At 44.0% G+C, this 13166-nt stretch overlaps 1 protein-coding gene across 5 annotated transcripts in view; it reads left to right on the forward strand.

Moving 5' to 3' along the window:
- The window catches only part of LOC109920481 (phospholipase D2-like), a 105956-nt gene that overhangs the window by 23846 nt on the left and 68944 nt on the right, over positions 1-13166 (forward strand). For all 5 annotated transcript variants that reach the window (XR_007266111.1, XM_048620133.1, XM_048620136.1 and 2 more), the window contains exons 5-9: positions 847-955; positions 2152-2217; positions 6661-6719; positions 7075-7167; positions 9720-9872. Coding sequence is in view for 4 of the 5 variants with exons in the window: in XM_048620133.1 (XP_048476090.1) it covers positions 847-955; positions 2152-2217; positions 6661-6719; positions 7075-7167; positions 9720-9872 (480 nt within the window). In the remaining variant the exon portion in view is untranslated. The remainder of the gene's footprint in view (positions 1-846; positions 956-2151; positions 2218-6660; positions 6720-7074; positions 7168-9719; positions 9873-13166) is intronic.

A 13166-nucleotide genomic window follows, 5' to 3' on the forward strand; every position in this document is an offset into this window, starting at 1 on the left:
GTATGTCTTGGGTTGCCTGTCACACCTTGCTGTCTGTGGGATCCTGCTGTGTGAAACTGCTGTTGCTTATCTGTGCAGCACTGGTGACTTCAAGTCAAAGAAGCTGTGTCTACCTCATGAGACAGCCTATTTCAAACTGAACTTTGACAAATGTTGTAGAGGCCTTTGGTGCAGAATTATCTAGGATAATCATGAAAACTTGCAAGGGCTTTGCAAAAGGAGAGGATTTATTTGGGAGGGCTGTAAGGTAATGAGTTGAGTGAACAAGCAGCAAATCCGCTTTAATGCATAAATGCTTGGTAAAAAGAGTAAGAGAGCAAGCATGTCGTAAGCAGGTGCATTCTTAAGAGTGAAGGACAGTGAAACCAATACTAAATGGAGGGGAATATCTGTCCTTTATCAAATGTGGGGAGACTGGAGAACCTGGGATTCTTCACCTCTGAGCACAGAAGGTTAAATGGGAGATTAAACTGAGGCGTTTAAAATCCAGAGGGTGGTTTCAATTGAGTGAGTGAAGAGAAACTGTTTCTAATGGCAAGAGCGTTAGTCACTGGAGGAGACATAAATAGAAGGGAATTGGGGCAGGAGCCCGGGGTGGGGGAGATGAGAATACTGTTTGTTTATTCGGTGTAGAGACAGTGATAGGCTGAGTTTTGTTTTCACTTCAAATTTCCAGTGTCGGTGTATTTTGCTTTGTGTAATCTGATGAGCCTCTGTTGTACTCTCCCTCTTCCTGGCAGATATAATCTTCCTCAGATGAAGGGGAACAAAACACCAAGTCCCGATGTGACTGCAGGAGTAATTCCAACATTTGCTCTTTTGTTCTTTTGCCTGTTTTATCTCCAGGTTGGCAGCACCTCGGGGGCAGAGACGAGAGCCTGGCATCACCATGGCAATGCCCGCCCTTCCCCACCAGCCGGAGTGGGCCTCCATGAGGCAAGCTTCGAGCAAACAGGTGAGCCTATGGAGGGTTGGGGGTAGAGGTGGGGGGGCAGGGAGGCGAGTTGGAAGCGTGGTTGAGTTGGGTGAAACCAGGTTCACCAGAATGATTATTCAGGGGCCGTCTGTGCTGGTAGGACCTTTGAAAACATGAGGCTGAGCCCAGGAAGATTACAGAGAGGGTTGAGGGGAGGCCCATCGGTGTCTGTGGACCCACACCTCAGCGTCTGGCGGCTCTGCCCTGTCTTTCAGCGAGACTAGCAGTGGCCTCTGACTCTGAAGGTGTTTGGGGAAGGGTGGGTTGGGGATGTCGGGCCCCACCAAAGGTTTTGACTCCTGAACGAGGCAGTCATCCCTGAAATCCTGAGTATTGGAAAAAATGCTCAAGGCTTGAACATATTCCTTTTGTATACAGAGAAGGCTGTCATCAGAAGCAATTCTGCAATTGAACAACAAGTTTGAATAATTCCAAATATGCCAAGCATGACAGCCTGTTTTCAAATAATCAACCGATCTGCTAACATAGCTTGGCTCTACATTGGAATGTTTTTTGACAAAATCCAGGCATCCGGTTTCAAGTCTGAATTTTGTTTCAACTGATAGCACACCATAACTGAGCCCCGGCACCTCTTCTGCGAATCTCTTGGCTGACTCTGCTTTATGTACTATTCAATACAACTAACTAATTAGTTCAGCTTGTTACCGTTTGCCTTGTTACTTTGAACATAAAGGTATTTAGCATTGTATTAACAATTGGATACTATCAGTTTACTCTTGGCAGAAGTGATGTGCATTGATGTGCATGGAGCCTGTTCTCTGTAAATAAGCACAATATGTTCAAGGCTTGAGCCTTTTATGAATTACCAAAAGAGCTTGTGGAACCTATAACCTATTGGCTTTCTCTACAGCCAACCAGTCGCCAATTAATCATCACCTATTTCTGCTGTAGTAAAAATGGTTGAGGTTTTTGTTGTGAAAGGTCCTGACGTGTGTGAGAGGTAAAGCTTTGAAAATATATCAGCCTCTCTTCATCAAGATTCAGGTTTGTTCTTTCTTTTGGTTGTCTCTTGGGGAGCGATGTTAGGAGATTCCTTTGCTGACAGCGGAAAGGGAGTAGGGTGTAGTTAAAAAAACACCTGAATGGGAGGGCAACTGTGGTAGATAATCCAATGGGTAAATGTCATCTTGAATGGTTTTCATTTAAATCTTCAGAAACGCCTAGAAGAATACCTGAACACAATGCTTGAGAAATCCTTCTACAGAAACTATCGTGCAATGGTAATGTCAATCCCTGAGTTCCTCTCTCTCTGATGTCAGTCATAAAATCTTTGTGGGTAACTTAATGCTTCTGGTTTCTCTTCCTCCAACTCCTTCCTCTTTCTCTTCCTTGTAGCCTCCAAAGTCAATTAGAGAGATGCCGTTCTCTTTTATTAATGATTTCCATCTCTGGCGCACACAACTGTAGATCACCCTTGGTCTCCCCATTGTCTATAAGATCTGAACAAGTTCATCCTCTAATTGCCTGTTAAATCTGCTGTGGGATTTCAATATTGGTTCATTAGGCATATTGACAGTATGGTAGTTATTAATGTAATGGTGAAAAAATCCCCGAGAGTCCCTCGATCAATTCCTCAGAGGTTTCAAAGTTTAAAATCGTAGCCTTTGTTTTTTACCCCCTTATTCTCTGTCATGGTCTTAATGATGTAGGGTAGGCCGTTTAAGACTGAGATGAGGAGAAATGTCTTCACCCAGAGAGTGGTGAGCTTGTGGAATTCTCTGCTACAAGAGTGCTTGAGGCTAAAACGTTGAATGTTTTCAGGAAGGAGTTAGATATACATCTTAGAGTTAAAGGGATCAAAGGGAATGGGGAGAAAGTGGGAACAGGGGGGATTGAGTTGGATGATCAGCAATGATCAATATTGAAATGCCCAATGGCCTATTCCTGTCCCTATTTTCTCTGTTTCTATCTTTATGTTTCATTCTTACCCTCTATTCCTGCATCTCTCTCTCTCTCTCTCTCTCTCTCTCTCTCTCACACCATCCCCTCTTTTTTTTTGTGCTCCCCCCCTCTCTGCCCCACCCGTTTCTCTCTCTCTCTCTCTCTTAACCCCACCCCACAACACTCTCCTCCACGCCCCCTTTCTGTGAGAAGGATTCCCCACTTTAAAGGCACATCACTGTCTTAAAAGGGAGACTCCCTTTATGTAAAAGCTGGATAGTCAAAGGAGGATGAAATGATTAGAATGGTCCTGCTCCAATTTCTAAGTTTTTAGCTGAAAGGATATTTCCTCTTGTTAATAGGGTCATAGAGATCTTTAGCACAGAAAGAGGCTCTGTGGCCTATGAAATCTGTGTTGGTCAAAAACAGCCACCTATCCATTCTAATGCCAATTTCCCAGCTCTTTGCCCACAGCCTTATATGCCTTGGCATCACAAGTGTACATCTAAATACTTCTGTAATGTTATGAGGGTTTCTGCCTCTCCCAACCTTACAGACAGTGAGTTCCAGATTCCCACTATCCTCTGAGTGGAAAAGTTCCTCTCTTCCCTCTAAACCTTCTATTCCTTACCTCGAATGTATGCCTCCTGTTCATTTATCCCTCTTGTCGACCCTGCCTATGCCCGTCATAATTTTATGCATCTTAATCATGTCCCTTCTCAATCTCCTCTAAGGAAAACAGCCCCAACCTGTCCAATCTCTCTTCATAACTGAAACTGTCTAGCTGAGGCAATATCCTGGTAAATCTCCTTCGCACCCTCTCCATTTCCCCGTCACCACCTGTGCTTGCTGGCATTCACGGAATCCCAGTCAACCTATCTCTGTAATCTACACTACCTCGCTATCTCTGTAATCTACACTACCTCGCTATCTCTGTAATCTACACTACCTCGCTATCTCTGTAACCTCCTCTGCCACCAACACTCCTCCCTATCTCTGTAACCTCCTCCAATTCCAGCCTCTTGAGCATCCTCAGATTTCCATCGCTCTACCACTAGTGGCTATACCTTCAGTTGCCTGGGTCCGAGCTCAGGAACTCTTTCCTAAACCCTTCTGCCTCACTCGCTCGCTTTCTGGTTCATGATTGAATTATTAACAGTCACCCCCAAGGTTATGGATTCAAATCCAAGCCAGAGGACAGAAGTCAAGGCTGACACCCCAAGTGCCCACCCTGAGGGTGCTGCACTAATCCAGTACAGTTACAACATTGGCATCTACCTGACAATGTGTGATAGAGTACTCCCAATTTGCATGGATGAGCGCAGCTCCAATAACACTCAAGAAGCTTGACACCATCCAGGGCAAAGCAGCCCGCTTGTTTGGAACTTCATCCACAAACACCCACCACCAATGCTTAGTAGATGCAGTGTAAATGCAGAAATTCACCATAGATCCTTAGCATTTTCTGAGCCCATGACCACTACCATCTAGAAGGACAGGGGCAGCAGATACACGGGAACACCACCACTTTAAGTTCCCCTCCAAGCTACTCCGCATCCTGATTTGGAAATAAATCATTGTTCCTTCGCTAGTACTGAATCAAAATCATAGATCATGGAAACAGGCCCTTTGGTCCAGCAAGTCCACACTGATCCTCGGAGCATCCCACCCAGACCCATCCCCTGTAACCCACCTAATCTACGCATCCCTGAACACTATGGGCAATTTAGCATGGTCAATCCACCTATCCTGCACATCATTGGACTGTGGGAGGAAACTGGAGCACCTGGAGGAAACCCACGCAGACACTGGGAGAATCTGCAAACTCTACACAGACAGTCGCCCGAGGGTCGAATCAAACCCGGGTTCCTGACACTGTAAGGCAGCAATGCTAACCACTGAGCCACCGTGGCTGGAATTCCCTCCCTAAGGGCGTTGTGGATCAACTTACAGCATGTGGACTGCAGCGGTTTAAGAAGGCAGCTTACCAATTAAAAAAAAAAATTGGCCCAGACAATGATGCCCATGTCCCACAAGTGAATTTTAAAAAAAAAAGCCAAGGCCCAGTCAATGTCCTGTGATCACTATAAAAGCTCCCAGGGTCAAAAATTGGTAAAAGAGGAGGTGCTTGTTGTTAAGATGAAGCCTCAGTGCTACTAACCATGTTATATGAGTTCTATTGTAGATTTGCTGCCACCCTCCTGTGTCCTACTAAAGATCTATTAGGCCTGCTTTTGGCCTCACCATGAGAAAAGGCTCTTGCAGGATAGTGACTATGTATAAATGACTTTTGAACTGAAGAGAGACCTCAATATTATCTATTACCTCCGAGATCCAGATCTCCTCTTTTGTCCCGGGTGTGCATAATGTCATGTTGGAGAGGTGTTTCACATTGCTCATCAGCGTTAGCTCTTTCAGTGCCTAATGTGCCTTTTACATACAAAAGCATTCTCTCCCATGTCTCTCGGTTAAATTGGCAAATAAAAACAATGATTTTTTTTCTGAAGAAGGGTCCAGACCCGAAACGTCAGCTTTCCTGCTCCTCTGATGCTGCTTGGCCTGCTGTGTTCATCCAGCTCTACACCTTGTTATTCATGATTTGGTCGCAGTTGTGATGCTGTTTGTGGGATCATGCTGTGTTGAGAAAACAACTTCATTGGCTGTAAGGCACTTTGCAAGGCCCTAAGGCTGTGACAGTAGTTGTACAAAAGCCAATCTTTTTGGTTGGGGCATGCCCTGAAACCATGTGGCAGTGAGCCAGGGACCTCTGGGTTATGGTAGGCCTGGAGCAGGGACTCCAAGTGTTGTCAAGGCAACAGCAGCAGCAGAGCTGGGAGTTTGGGGTAGTGGGGGTGGCTAATGGTTGCGGCGTGAGTGGGGTCCAGCACGAGACCTGACATCGGAAGCTCATTGGCAAGGTATGCCCAGCGACAAAGAGATGGCACCTGAAGAGTGGTGACTCCGACATTGGAGCGGGGGGGTGGTTCTGGCACAGGCCATGAAATGGTGGTGGTGCAGGTGTCATTGGTCAGCTAACTTGGAACTCATCACGATTTATCTGTTGTCACATAAACCTTGAAGATACAGTGGAAAGTGTTTTGTTGTCACAATCCAGCGCAATTTTGAGGTACAATGAGGATAAAAAGAAGTTGCTTCAATAAGAGTTCATCTTCTGTTCAGTTGTCTATCAAACACGGCTTCTTCAAGGTATCCAGATCCTCAAGGAGTCCCGCTCCAGGGACAGCAATGGTGAGGCTGCTGACCTGGGGAGGCCCGGGTTCCGCTGCTGCTGGGAGTTCATGCTTTGGGCGTTCTATCACTGAGACTCCAGGCTCCGGGCACCTCCAGAGCTGTCAGGAGTTCCGGTTCGCTCCACCAATTCTGCAGCTACCACCACGCTAACACTGTTCCAACCTTGAAGATGAAGAAGAAAGAAAAAAAAAGATGTAGAGTACATAGAGAAAACATTGGTTCGGAGCAGATGGGCTCCAATGAGCCCGAATACTACCTACTGTGCCGTTGCCATCTTGTATTTAATGATGGGAGCTGTAGAACAAAGATAAGCTGTCTTTCAGCTATATCTTTTTATTCTTAAATCTTTGTTTTTTTTTTGAAGAAGTTCGTGGTTTATTTGAATAGTCAGGAATTTATTTTGCCTTTGAGGTATTTGAAACAGGACTGATAGTGACTAACTCACATCTGCTCTGGAATTCAATCCTCGATTTTTGAATTTGACCTCTGCTTCCATTTGTTGTGGTTTAACAGGTTGTGTTTAATTCTAGATGGCTTTCCTGGATGTTAGTGAACTGTCCTTCATCCCAGATTTGGGTCCAAAAGGCCTGTAAGTGATTTGACTTTTGTTGAGCTGTCATAGTACACGTATTTGCTCTCTCGCACACATGCTCACTTGCATGCACAGACACGCACACGCTCGCTGTCTCAAACTTGCACTCAGAGAATTCTAATACATACACTTCTTCTTTCTGTCTGTCTCTCTCTGCTTTTGTCTGTGCCTTTCTTTCTCTATTGCTGTCTCTCGTGCTTCGCTGTCACGCTTGCGCTCTTGTTCTCGCTCTCTCGCGTGCTTGTTCTCCCTCTCACTCGTTCCCCCTCTCTAACTCGTTTTGGTGATATTTGTGGGGAAACCCGAGAGCTGCCCACTGGGATAGCGTTTAATTTCAACACTCTGTTAACAGGGAGGCGATGATTGTGAAGCGATCAGGGGGACACCGAATTCCTGGTCTAAACTGCTGTGGACGACATAAAGTCTGCTATCAATGGTCAAAGAGGTCAGTCCAGTTTGGAACCTTGTACATGTGGTAAAATAAAGACATCACAAATGTATGTATGAACTGACCTTTCGACCAGTGTTCTGCAGTTGGAGTGAATCATTTCCTTTTACTTACTGTGTGCGCTGTCCATGTACAAGAGCTGATAATGAGATAGCCACACATGGGACTGTACAATACATGACAGGAGTTAATCATTCCCTTTTGGATACTATGTGATGCTCATGTTTCTGTAGTGCCTTTATGGCTTAATAATAATTTAATATTTGAAGGGAGTTTATTTGTCCGTCAAGGAAGGAAGCTCCAAGCGTCTACCACCCTTTTAATGAAAATGTGCTTCCCAATTTGACTCTTGAAAGGTCACCTTTAGATATTACGCTTAGTCCTGGCCTCCAGACCATGGGAAATAATTTTTCTGCATCGCCCCAGTCTGGTCCCTTAATATCTGAGAAATGTAATAAAAGTATTAACCTTCTAAACACAGCCCCAGTTGGATTTCTGATGAAGGGTCTAGGCCCGAAACGTCAGCCTCTCTGCTCCTATGATGCTGCTTGGCCTGCTGTGTTCATCCAGCCCTGCACCTTGTTGTCCCCAATTGGATAACATTGCTTTAACGTTGTTCAGTGTGCTAATATGCTCTTGTTGTTTTTTCTCAATTAGCATTTCTTTTCACCATTTACTCCAACCATAATTTGGTGTTGTATGCAAATGTGAAAGTTTCAGAATGTATTGTAAAGTTATAAAATATATGATTTTATGTACTGTCATTAAATTATGTTATATAACTGCTTGTAGCACAGAACTTGATTTTGCTGAAAGTAGAGATGCTTTTGTGCAACTTTTCTTTTTGCACTCTGACATGTGCAGGAATGCCACGTTTAAAACAATTCTTATTGGAGGAGAGAAAGGGAGTCTGTTTGGTTGGCAAGTGGACTCATGGGATGAGACATTGCCGTGGGGAACTATGGACTCACCCAAGCTGCCGAGAAATTTAAAAAAGGCACAAGGCTTGAATATATTAGGAGCAAAAACAGAAGTTGCTGGACATGCTCAGCAGGTCTGGCAGTGAAGAAAAAAATCAGTGTTAACGTTTCGGGTCCAGTGACTTTTCTTCAGAACCTGTTCCTGATTTGGAGCATCTGCAATTCTTTCAGTTTTTGCTTGAATATATTATTTTTTGTATATTACAGGTCCACTTCTGTTTGATTTGGTTTATCTATTGTCATGTGTTTTGTTACAAAATGCGGTGAAAAGCGTTGTATAGTGTCGCTATTCTCTGGCGCCATCTTAAAACATGGAAAAATAAACAAAAACGTAGAGTATAAAGGCAGAATAGTAAGGAATTTGAAGAAAGTGTTCAACATTGCAGTTCTTCTAAAGTGCTGAGCCATGGGCCTGGTGGCCAGGCAAGAGCCCCCTTTGCTGTGCCACTGCCACTGGAATGAAAGTCACCATTGTTTGGTGCCATCTCGCCTCCAACAATGTCTTCGCTAGACTTCACCAGTGGAGGCACCACTGATGCCACCGGTTGCCGCACCAGCCCAAACTCAATGCCAGTGTCCCCACGAGTCTGCATGGGGCTCACTTGAGTCCGCACTGGGCACTCTCTCACAGTCACCGATGCCATTGCCGAGCTCTTCAAGAAGAGGTAAGTAATATAAAACAGAAACAAAATGAAAACGGGGAAAAGAGAGGAGGGAAAAAAGGCTACACAAAGGAAAAATGGATTGAGTAGACGAGCCCCAGGTTCAGAAGCCCTCCTCCACCGCCATCTTACCAGATGTCATACGGAATATTGAATATATGATTGAACATAGATTCTTGCAAGTATAAATGAGCCACATTACAGGCAAGACTGAATAATTTTAAACTGATTGATTGTTCATGTTAACTAATGTTGCACTTAGTATTGTTCAGTCAGTGCTGTTCAACTGCAGAATCGTACCTCACAGCAGATATTTTTATTTTGGGTTTTGAAAGCGCAGGCTTGTGGTGCAAGGTTTGAACTCTGCCTGTTACAAGCAAACAGGACCTACAAAATACAAACCTTGCATTGCACCAGCATTGAAATTCATGCATAGAATTGCTCAAATTAATTGTTTGCGATCTGGTATTTTTGCATGGTTCCAGATGACTGCAAGACAAAATCTTCACCAACGTGTCTCTCTTTCAGCAACATTGCACAATATTATGTTGTATCATTCTTATCATTCCCAAACCGTGAATAACAATTCCTCCCCACACAGTTACTTGTGCCTTCTCTCTGCCTGAGTAAATTACTTTTTATCTCATCTCAGTATTTTGTGACTTCTAAATTAAACAGTAATTAAAGAATTTAGAAGTAATTGACTAATTTTATTTTTGTAAATTAATATTCCCTTTGAGATTTGCCATTCTATCCTGATGAGCAAGAGATGAAAAGTCTTGACTTTCAGCGATACTCAAGTTCTGTGCCTTTGAATGATTGTTATTAGTTTGTCTGGAGTTAAATTGGTTTTAACTGAAATATTCTCCAGTGGTGTAGCTGAGGCATAACTTGTTCTTTTTTCCAGGTGGATTGTCATTAAGGATTCCTTCCTTCTGTACATGAGGCCTTCGAATGGGGTCATCTCCTTCGTGCTCCTCTTTGATAAGGGGTTCAACGTCCAAGTTGGTAGCAAGGAAACAGGCACGAAATACGGAGTGATGATTGAAAATCTGTCCAGGTTCAACCTCTTGTCCTTTTGATCTGTTCCCCGGTCTCTCTGTTTATCTTTCTTGGAGGGGGATAGGGACAGGAGGAGGCCATTCAGCCCCTGGTACCCATGCTACCATTTGAAGAGGGTTCATCCTTTCAGACAAGACAGTGTGACTTTGCCTCAGAAGGTGGGGTATTGAATTTTTTTGTATTATTGTGATTGATTTTCCTGCTCACAGCTTCCCCCCTCCTCTAACTCCTTCCTGTGATGTAAGACTTGTATTCTGAGGAGACGTTCAGCAGGTTAGACCTATAGCCAGTGGAGTTTATGTTAGAACATAGGAGATTCTGAGGAGAATTGACATGGGGTGAGGGCATTCTGAGATGATGTTTCCCCTTCTCTTCAGATAGACTATAACTAGGGAGCATAGTTCAGAGCCGTAAACTGTTCCAGAAAGAGGCCATTCAACCCATTATATCCGTGCCTGTCATTGAGCGCCTATCTATTCTGGTCCCATTTTCCAGCTGTTGACCCACAGCCTTGTAGGCCTTGGCATTGCAAGTGCATGTCTAGATTCTTCTACAAGCCAGCTCTCCAAGTGCTTCTGCAGCCTCTCCACCACCTCAATAGTACTTGTCCCTCCACCTTTGTGTCATTTGCAAACCTAGCAACAATGCCCTCAGTTCTTTTGTCCAGGTCATTGTCCAATGTATAACATGAATAATGTGGTCCCTAACACTGCCCCCTGTGGATCTCTACTAGTCACTGGCTATCATCCTGAAAAAGACCTCTTCATCCCTACCCTCTGCCTCCTGCCAGTCAGCTAATCCTCTATCCATGCCAGTGTCTTGTCCTTAACACCATGGACTCTGGTCTTGTTTAGCAGCCCACTGTGTGGCACCTTGTCAAAGGCCTTCTTGAAATCTGAGGAGATCATATTCACTGGTTTTCCTTTGTCTAACTTGTTTGTAACCTCAGATTAGTCAGCCATGACTTCTGCTTGATGAAGCTGTGTTGACTCAGCCTTTTATTACCATGCACTTCCAAGTTCTCTGCAATCTCATCCTTTAATAATGGGCTCTAAAATCTTAGCAATGTCTGGGGTCAGGTGAACCAGCCAATAATTTCCTGTGTTCTGCCCCCTTCCCTTCTCAAACAGGAGTATTACACTAGCTATTTTCCAATCCTCTGGGAGCTTCCTTGACTTCAGTGATTCCTGGAAGATCATCACCAATTCCTGTACAGTTTCCTTAGCTATCTCCTTCAGAACTCCATCTTATCTGTAGTCCATCTTATCCAGGTGATTTATCTGCCTTCAGACCTTTCATCTTCCCCAGCACCATCCCCACCAGTACACTCACCTCTGTCCCTTGACTCAGCTGAATTTCTGGTATGCTACTAGTATCTTCTGCTATGAAGATTGATGCAAAGTTCCTTTGTTCACCATTGCTACTTCCTCCATTCTCACTTTTCAGTGGTTCAATGTCCACTTTTGCCTCTGTCCCACCTTTTACATATCTTAAAAATCTCTTACGATCTTCTTTTCCATTACTAGCTAGCTTACCCTCGTTTTTTATCTTTATCCCCCTATCTTTTTTAGTTATCTCTTCTGGTTTTTAAAGGCTTCCCAGTCCTCTGGCTTCCCACTGACCTTCATCACATTGTACACTTTTTCTTTTGCTGCTGTGCTGTCCCTGATTTCCCTTGTCAGTTACGGTTGCCTTATTCTCCCTTTAGTATGTTTCTGCTTCCTTAGGATGAATTTCTGCTGTGCCTCCCGAATTACCCCCAGAAACTCCTGCCATTGCTGCTGCACCGTTTTCCCTGCTAGGCCCTTCTTCCCTCTAATTCTGGCCAGCGCCTTCCTCATGGAGCCATAGAGATATACAGATCAGAAACAGGCCCTTCAGCCCAATTTGTCCATGCCGACCAGGTTTCCTAAACTGAACTAATCCCATTTGCCAGAGTTTGGCCCATATCCCTCTAAACCTTTGCAATCCATGTACCAAATGTCTTTTAAATGTTGTAATTGTACCTGCCATGCTACTTCCTCTGGCAGCTCATTTAATTAACTCACCATCATGTCCTTGTAGTTACCTTTTTACTCAATTGTAATACCATTACATCTGATTCCAGCTTCTCCCTCTCAAAACAGCAGGGTGGATTTTGTCATATTTTATCATGGAACCCCTGAGGGGTTCCTTCACCTTTAAGCTCATCATCAAATCCAGAACTGCCTGTTTCCTGGTGGGCTGTACTACAAGCAGCTCCAAAAAAAAACCATCTTGTAGACATTCCATGAATTCCTTTTCTCAAGATCCACTACCAACCTGATTTTCCTAGTCCATCTGCATATTGAAATCCCCCATGATTTTTTTAATAGTGCCTTTCTTATGTGCCTTTCAATCTCCTGATTTATCTTCTGCCCCACATCCTGACTACTGCTGGGAGGCCTGTACGTAACTGCCATAAGTGTCTTTTTTTCCCCTTTTGCGGTTCCTCAACACTACCCACACAGATTCTATGCTTTCCAACCCTATTACACTTCTTGCTATCGATTTGAATTTTATTTATTACTAACGAGGCAATCCCATCACCTATGCCCATCTCCTTGTCCTTTTGATAGGATGTGAATCCTTGCATATTTTAGTTCCCAGCCCTGATCCCTTGCAACCATGTCTCTGTGCTGCTCACAACATCATACCCACCAATTTCAACCTATGCTACGAGCTCATTTACCTTGTTTTATATGCTATGCACATTTAAGTACAACACCCTCAGTCCTGCATTGACCATCTGATTTCTCATAGTTGTCCTGTTATCTGCTGTTCTTGTGAAGTTAGATTCTTGAGCCTTTCCATACTGTCTGTCCCATGACTTGTCTGGAAACTTTAACCTCTCCTGAGCTGTCTTCCCCCTTCTAATTGTTTACAAAGTCCTTGTAACCTCAATTTGTACCATCAATTTGTCTACCTTATTCTGAATGCTTCGTGCATTAAGATACAAAGCCTTAACTTTGTTCCATTATTGAGTTTTCCTACACTTCTGTCCCATCAGAACGGCTCCCTCCTTCCCCGATACTAGCGCCAATGTTCCACGAGCCTGTTTCTCCCACACCAATCTTTGAGCCATGCATTCACCTCTTCAATCTTGTTGATCCTGTGCCAATTACCTCCTGGCTCGGATAGTAATCCAGAGATTAATACCTCTTTGATTCTGCTTTTTAATTTAGCCTCCAGCTGCACATATTGCCTCAGCAGAACCCTTTTCCTCTTCCTCTTTCTACCTGTATTGTTGGTACCTATGTGGACCATGACAACT

Source organism: Rhincodon typus, chromosome 45 (genome assembly GCF_021869965.1).
Source record: "Rhincodon typus isolate 14 chromosome 45, sRhiTyp1.1, whole genome shotgun sequence".
Taxonomy (NCBI): domain Eukaryota; kingdom Metazoa; phylum Chordata; class Chondrichthyes; order Orectolobiformes; family Rhincodontidae; genus Rhincodon; species Rhincodon typus.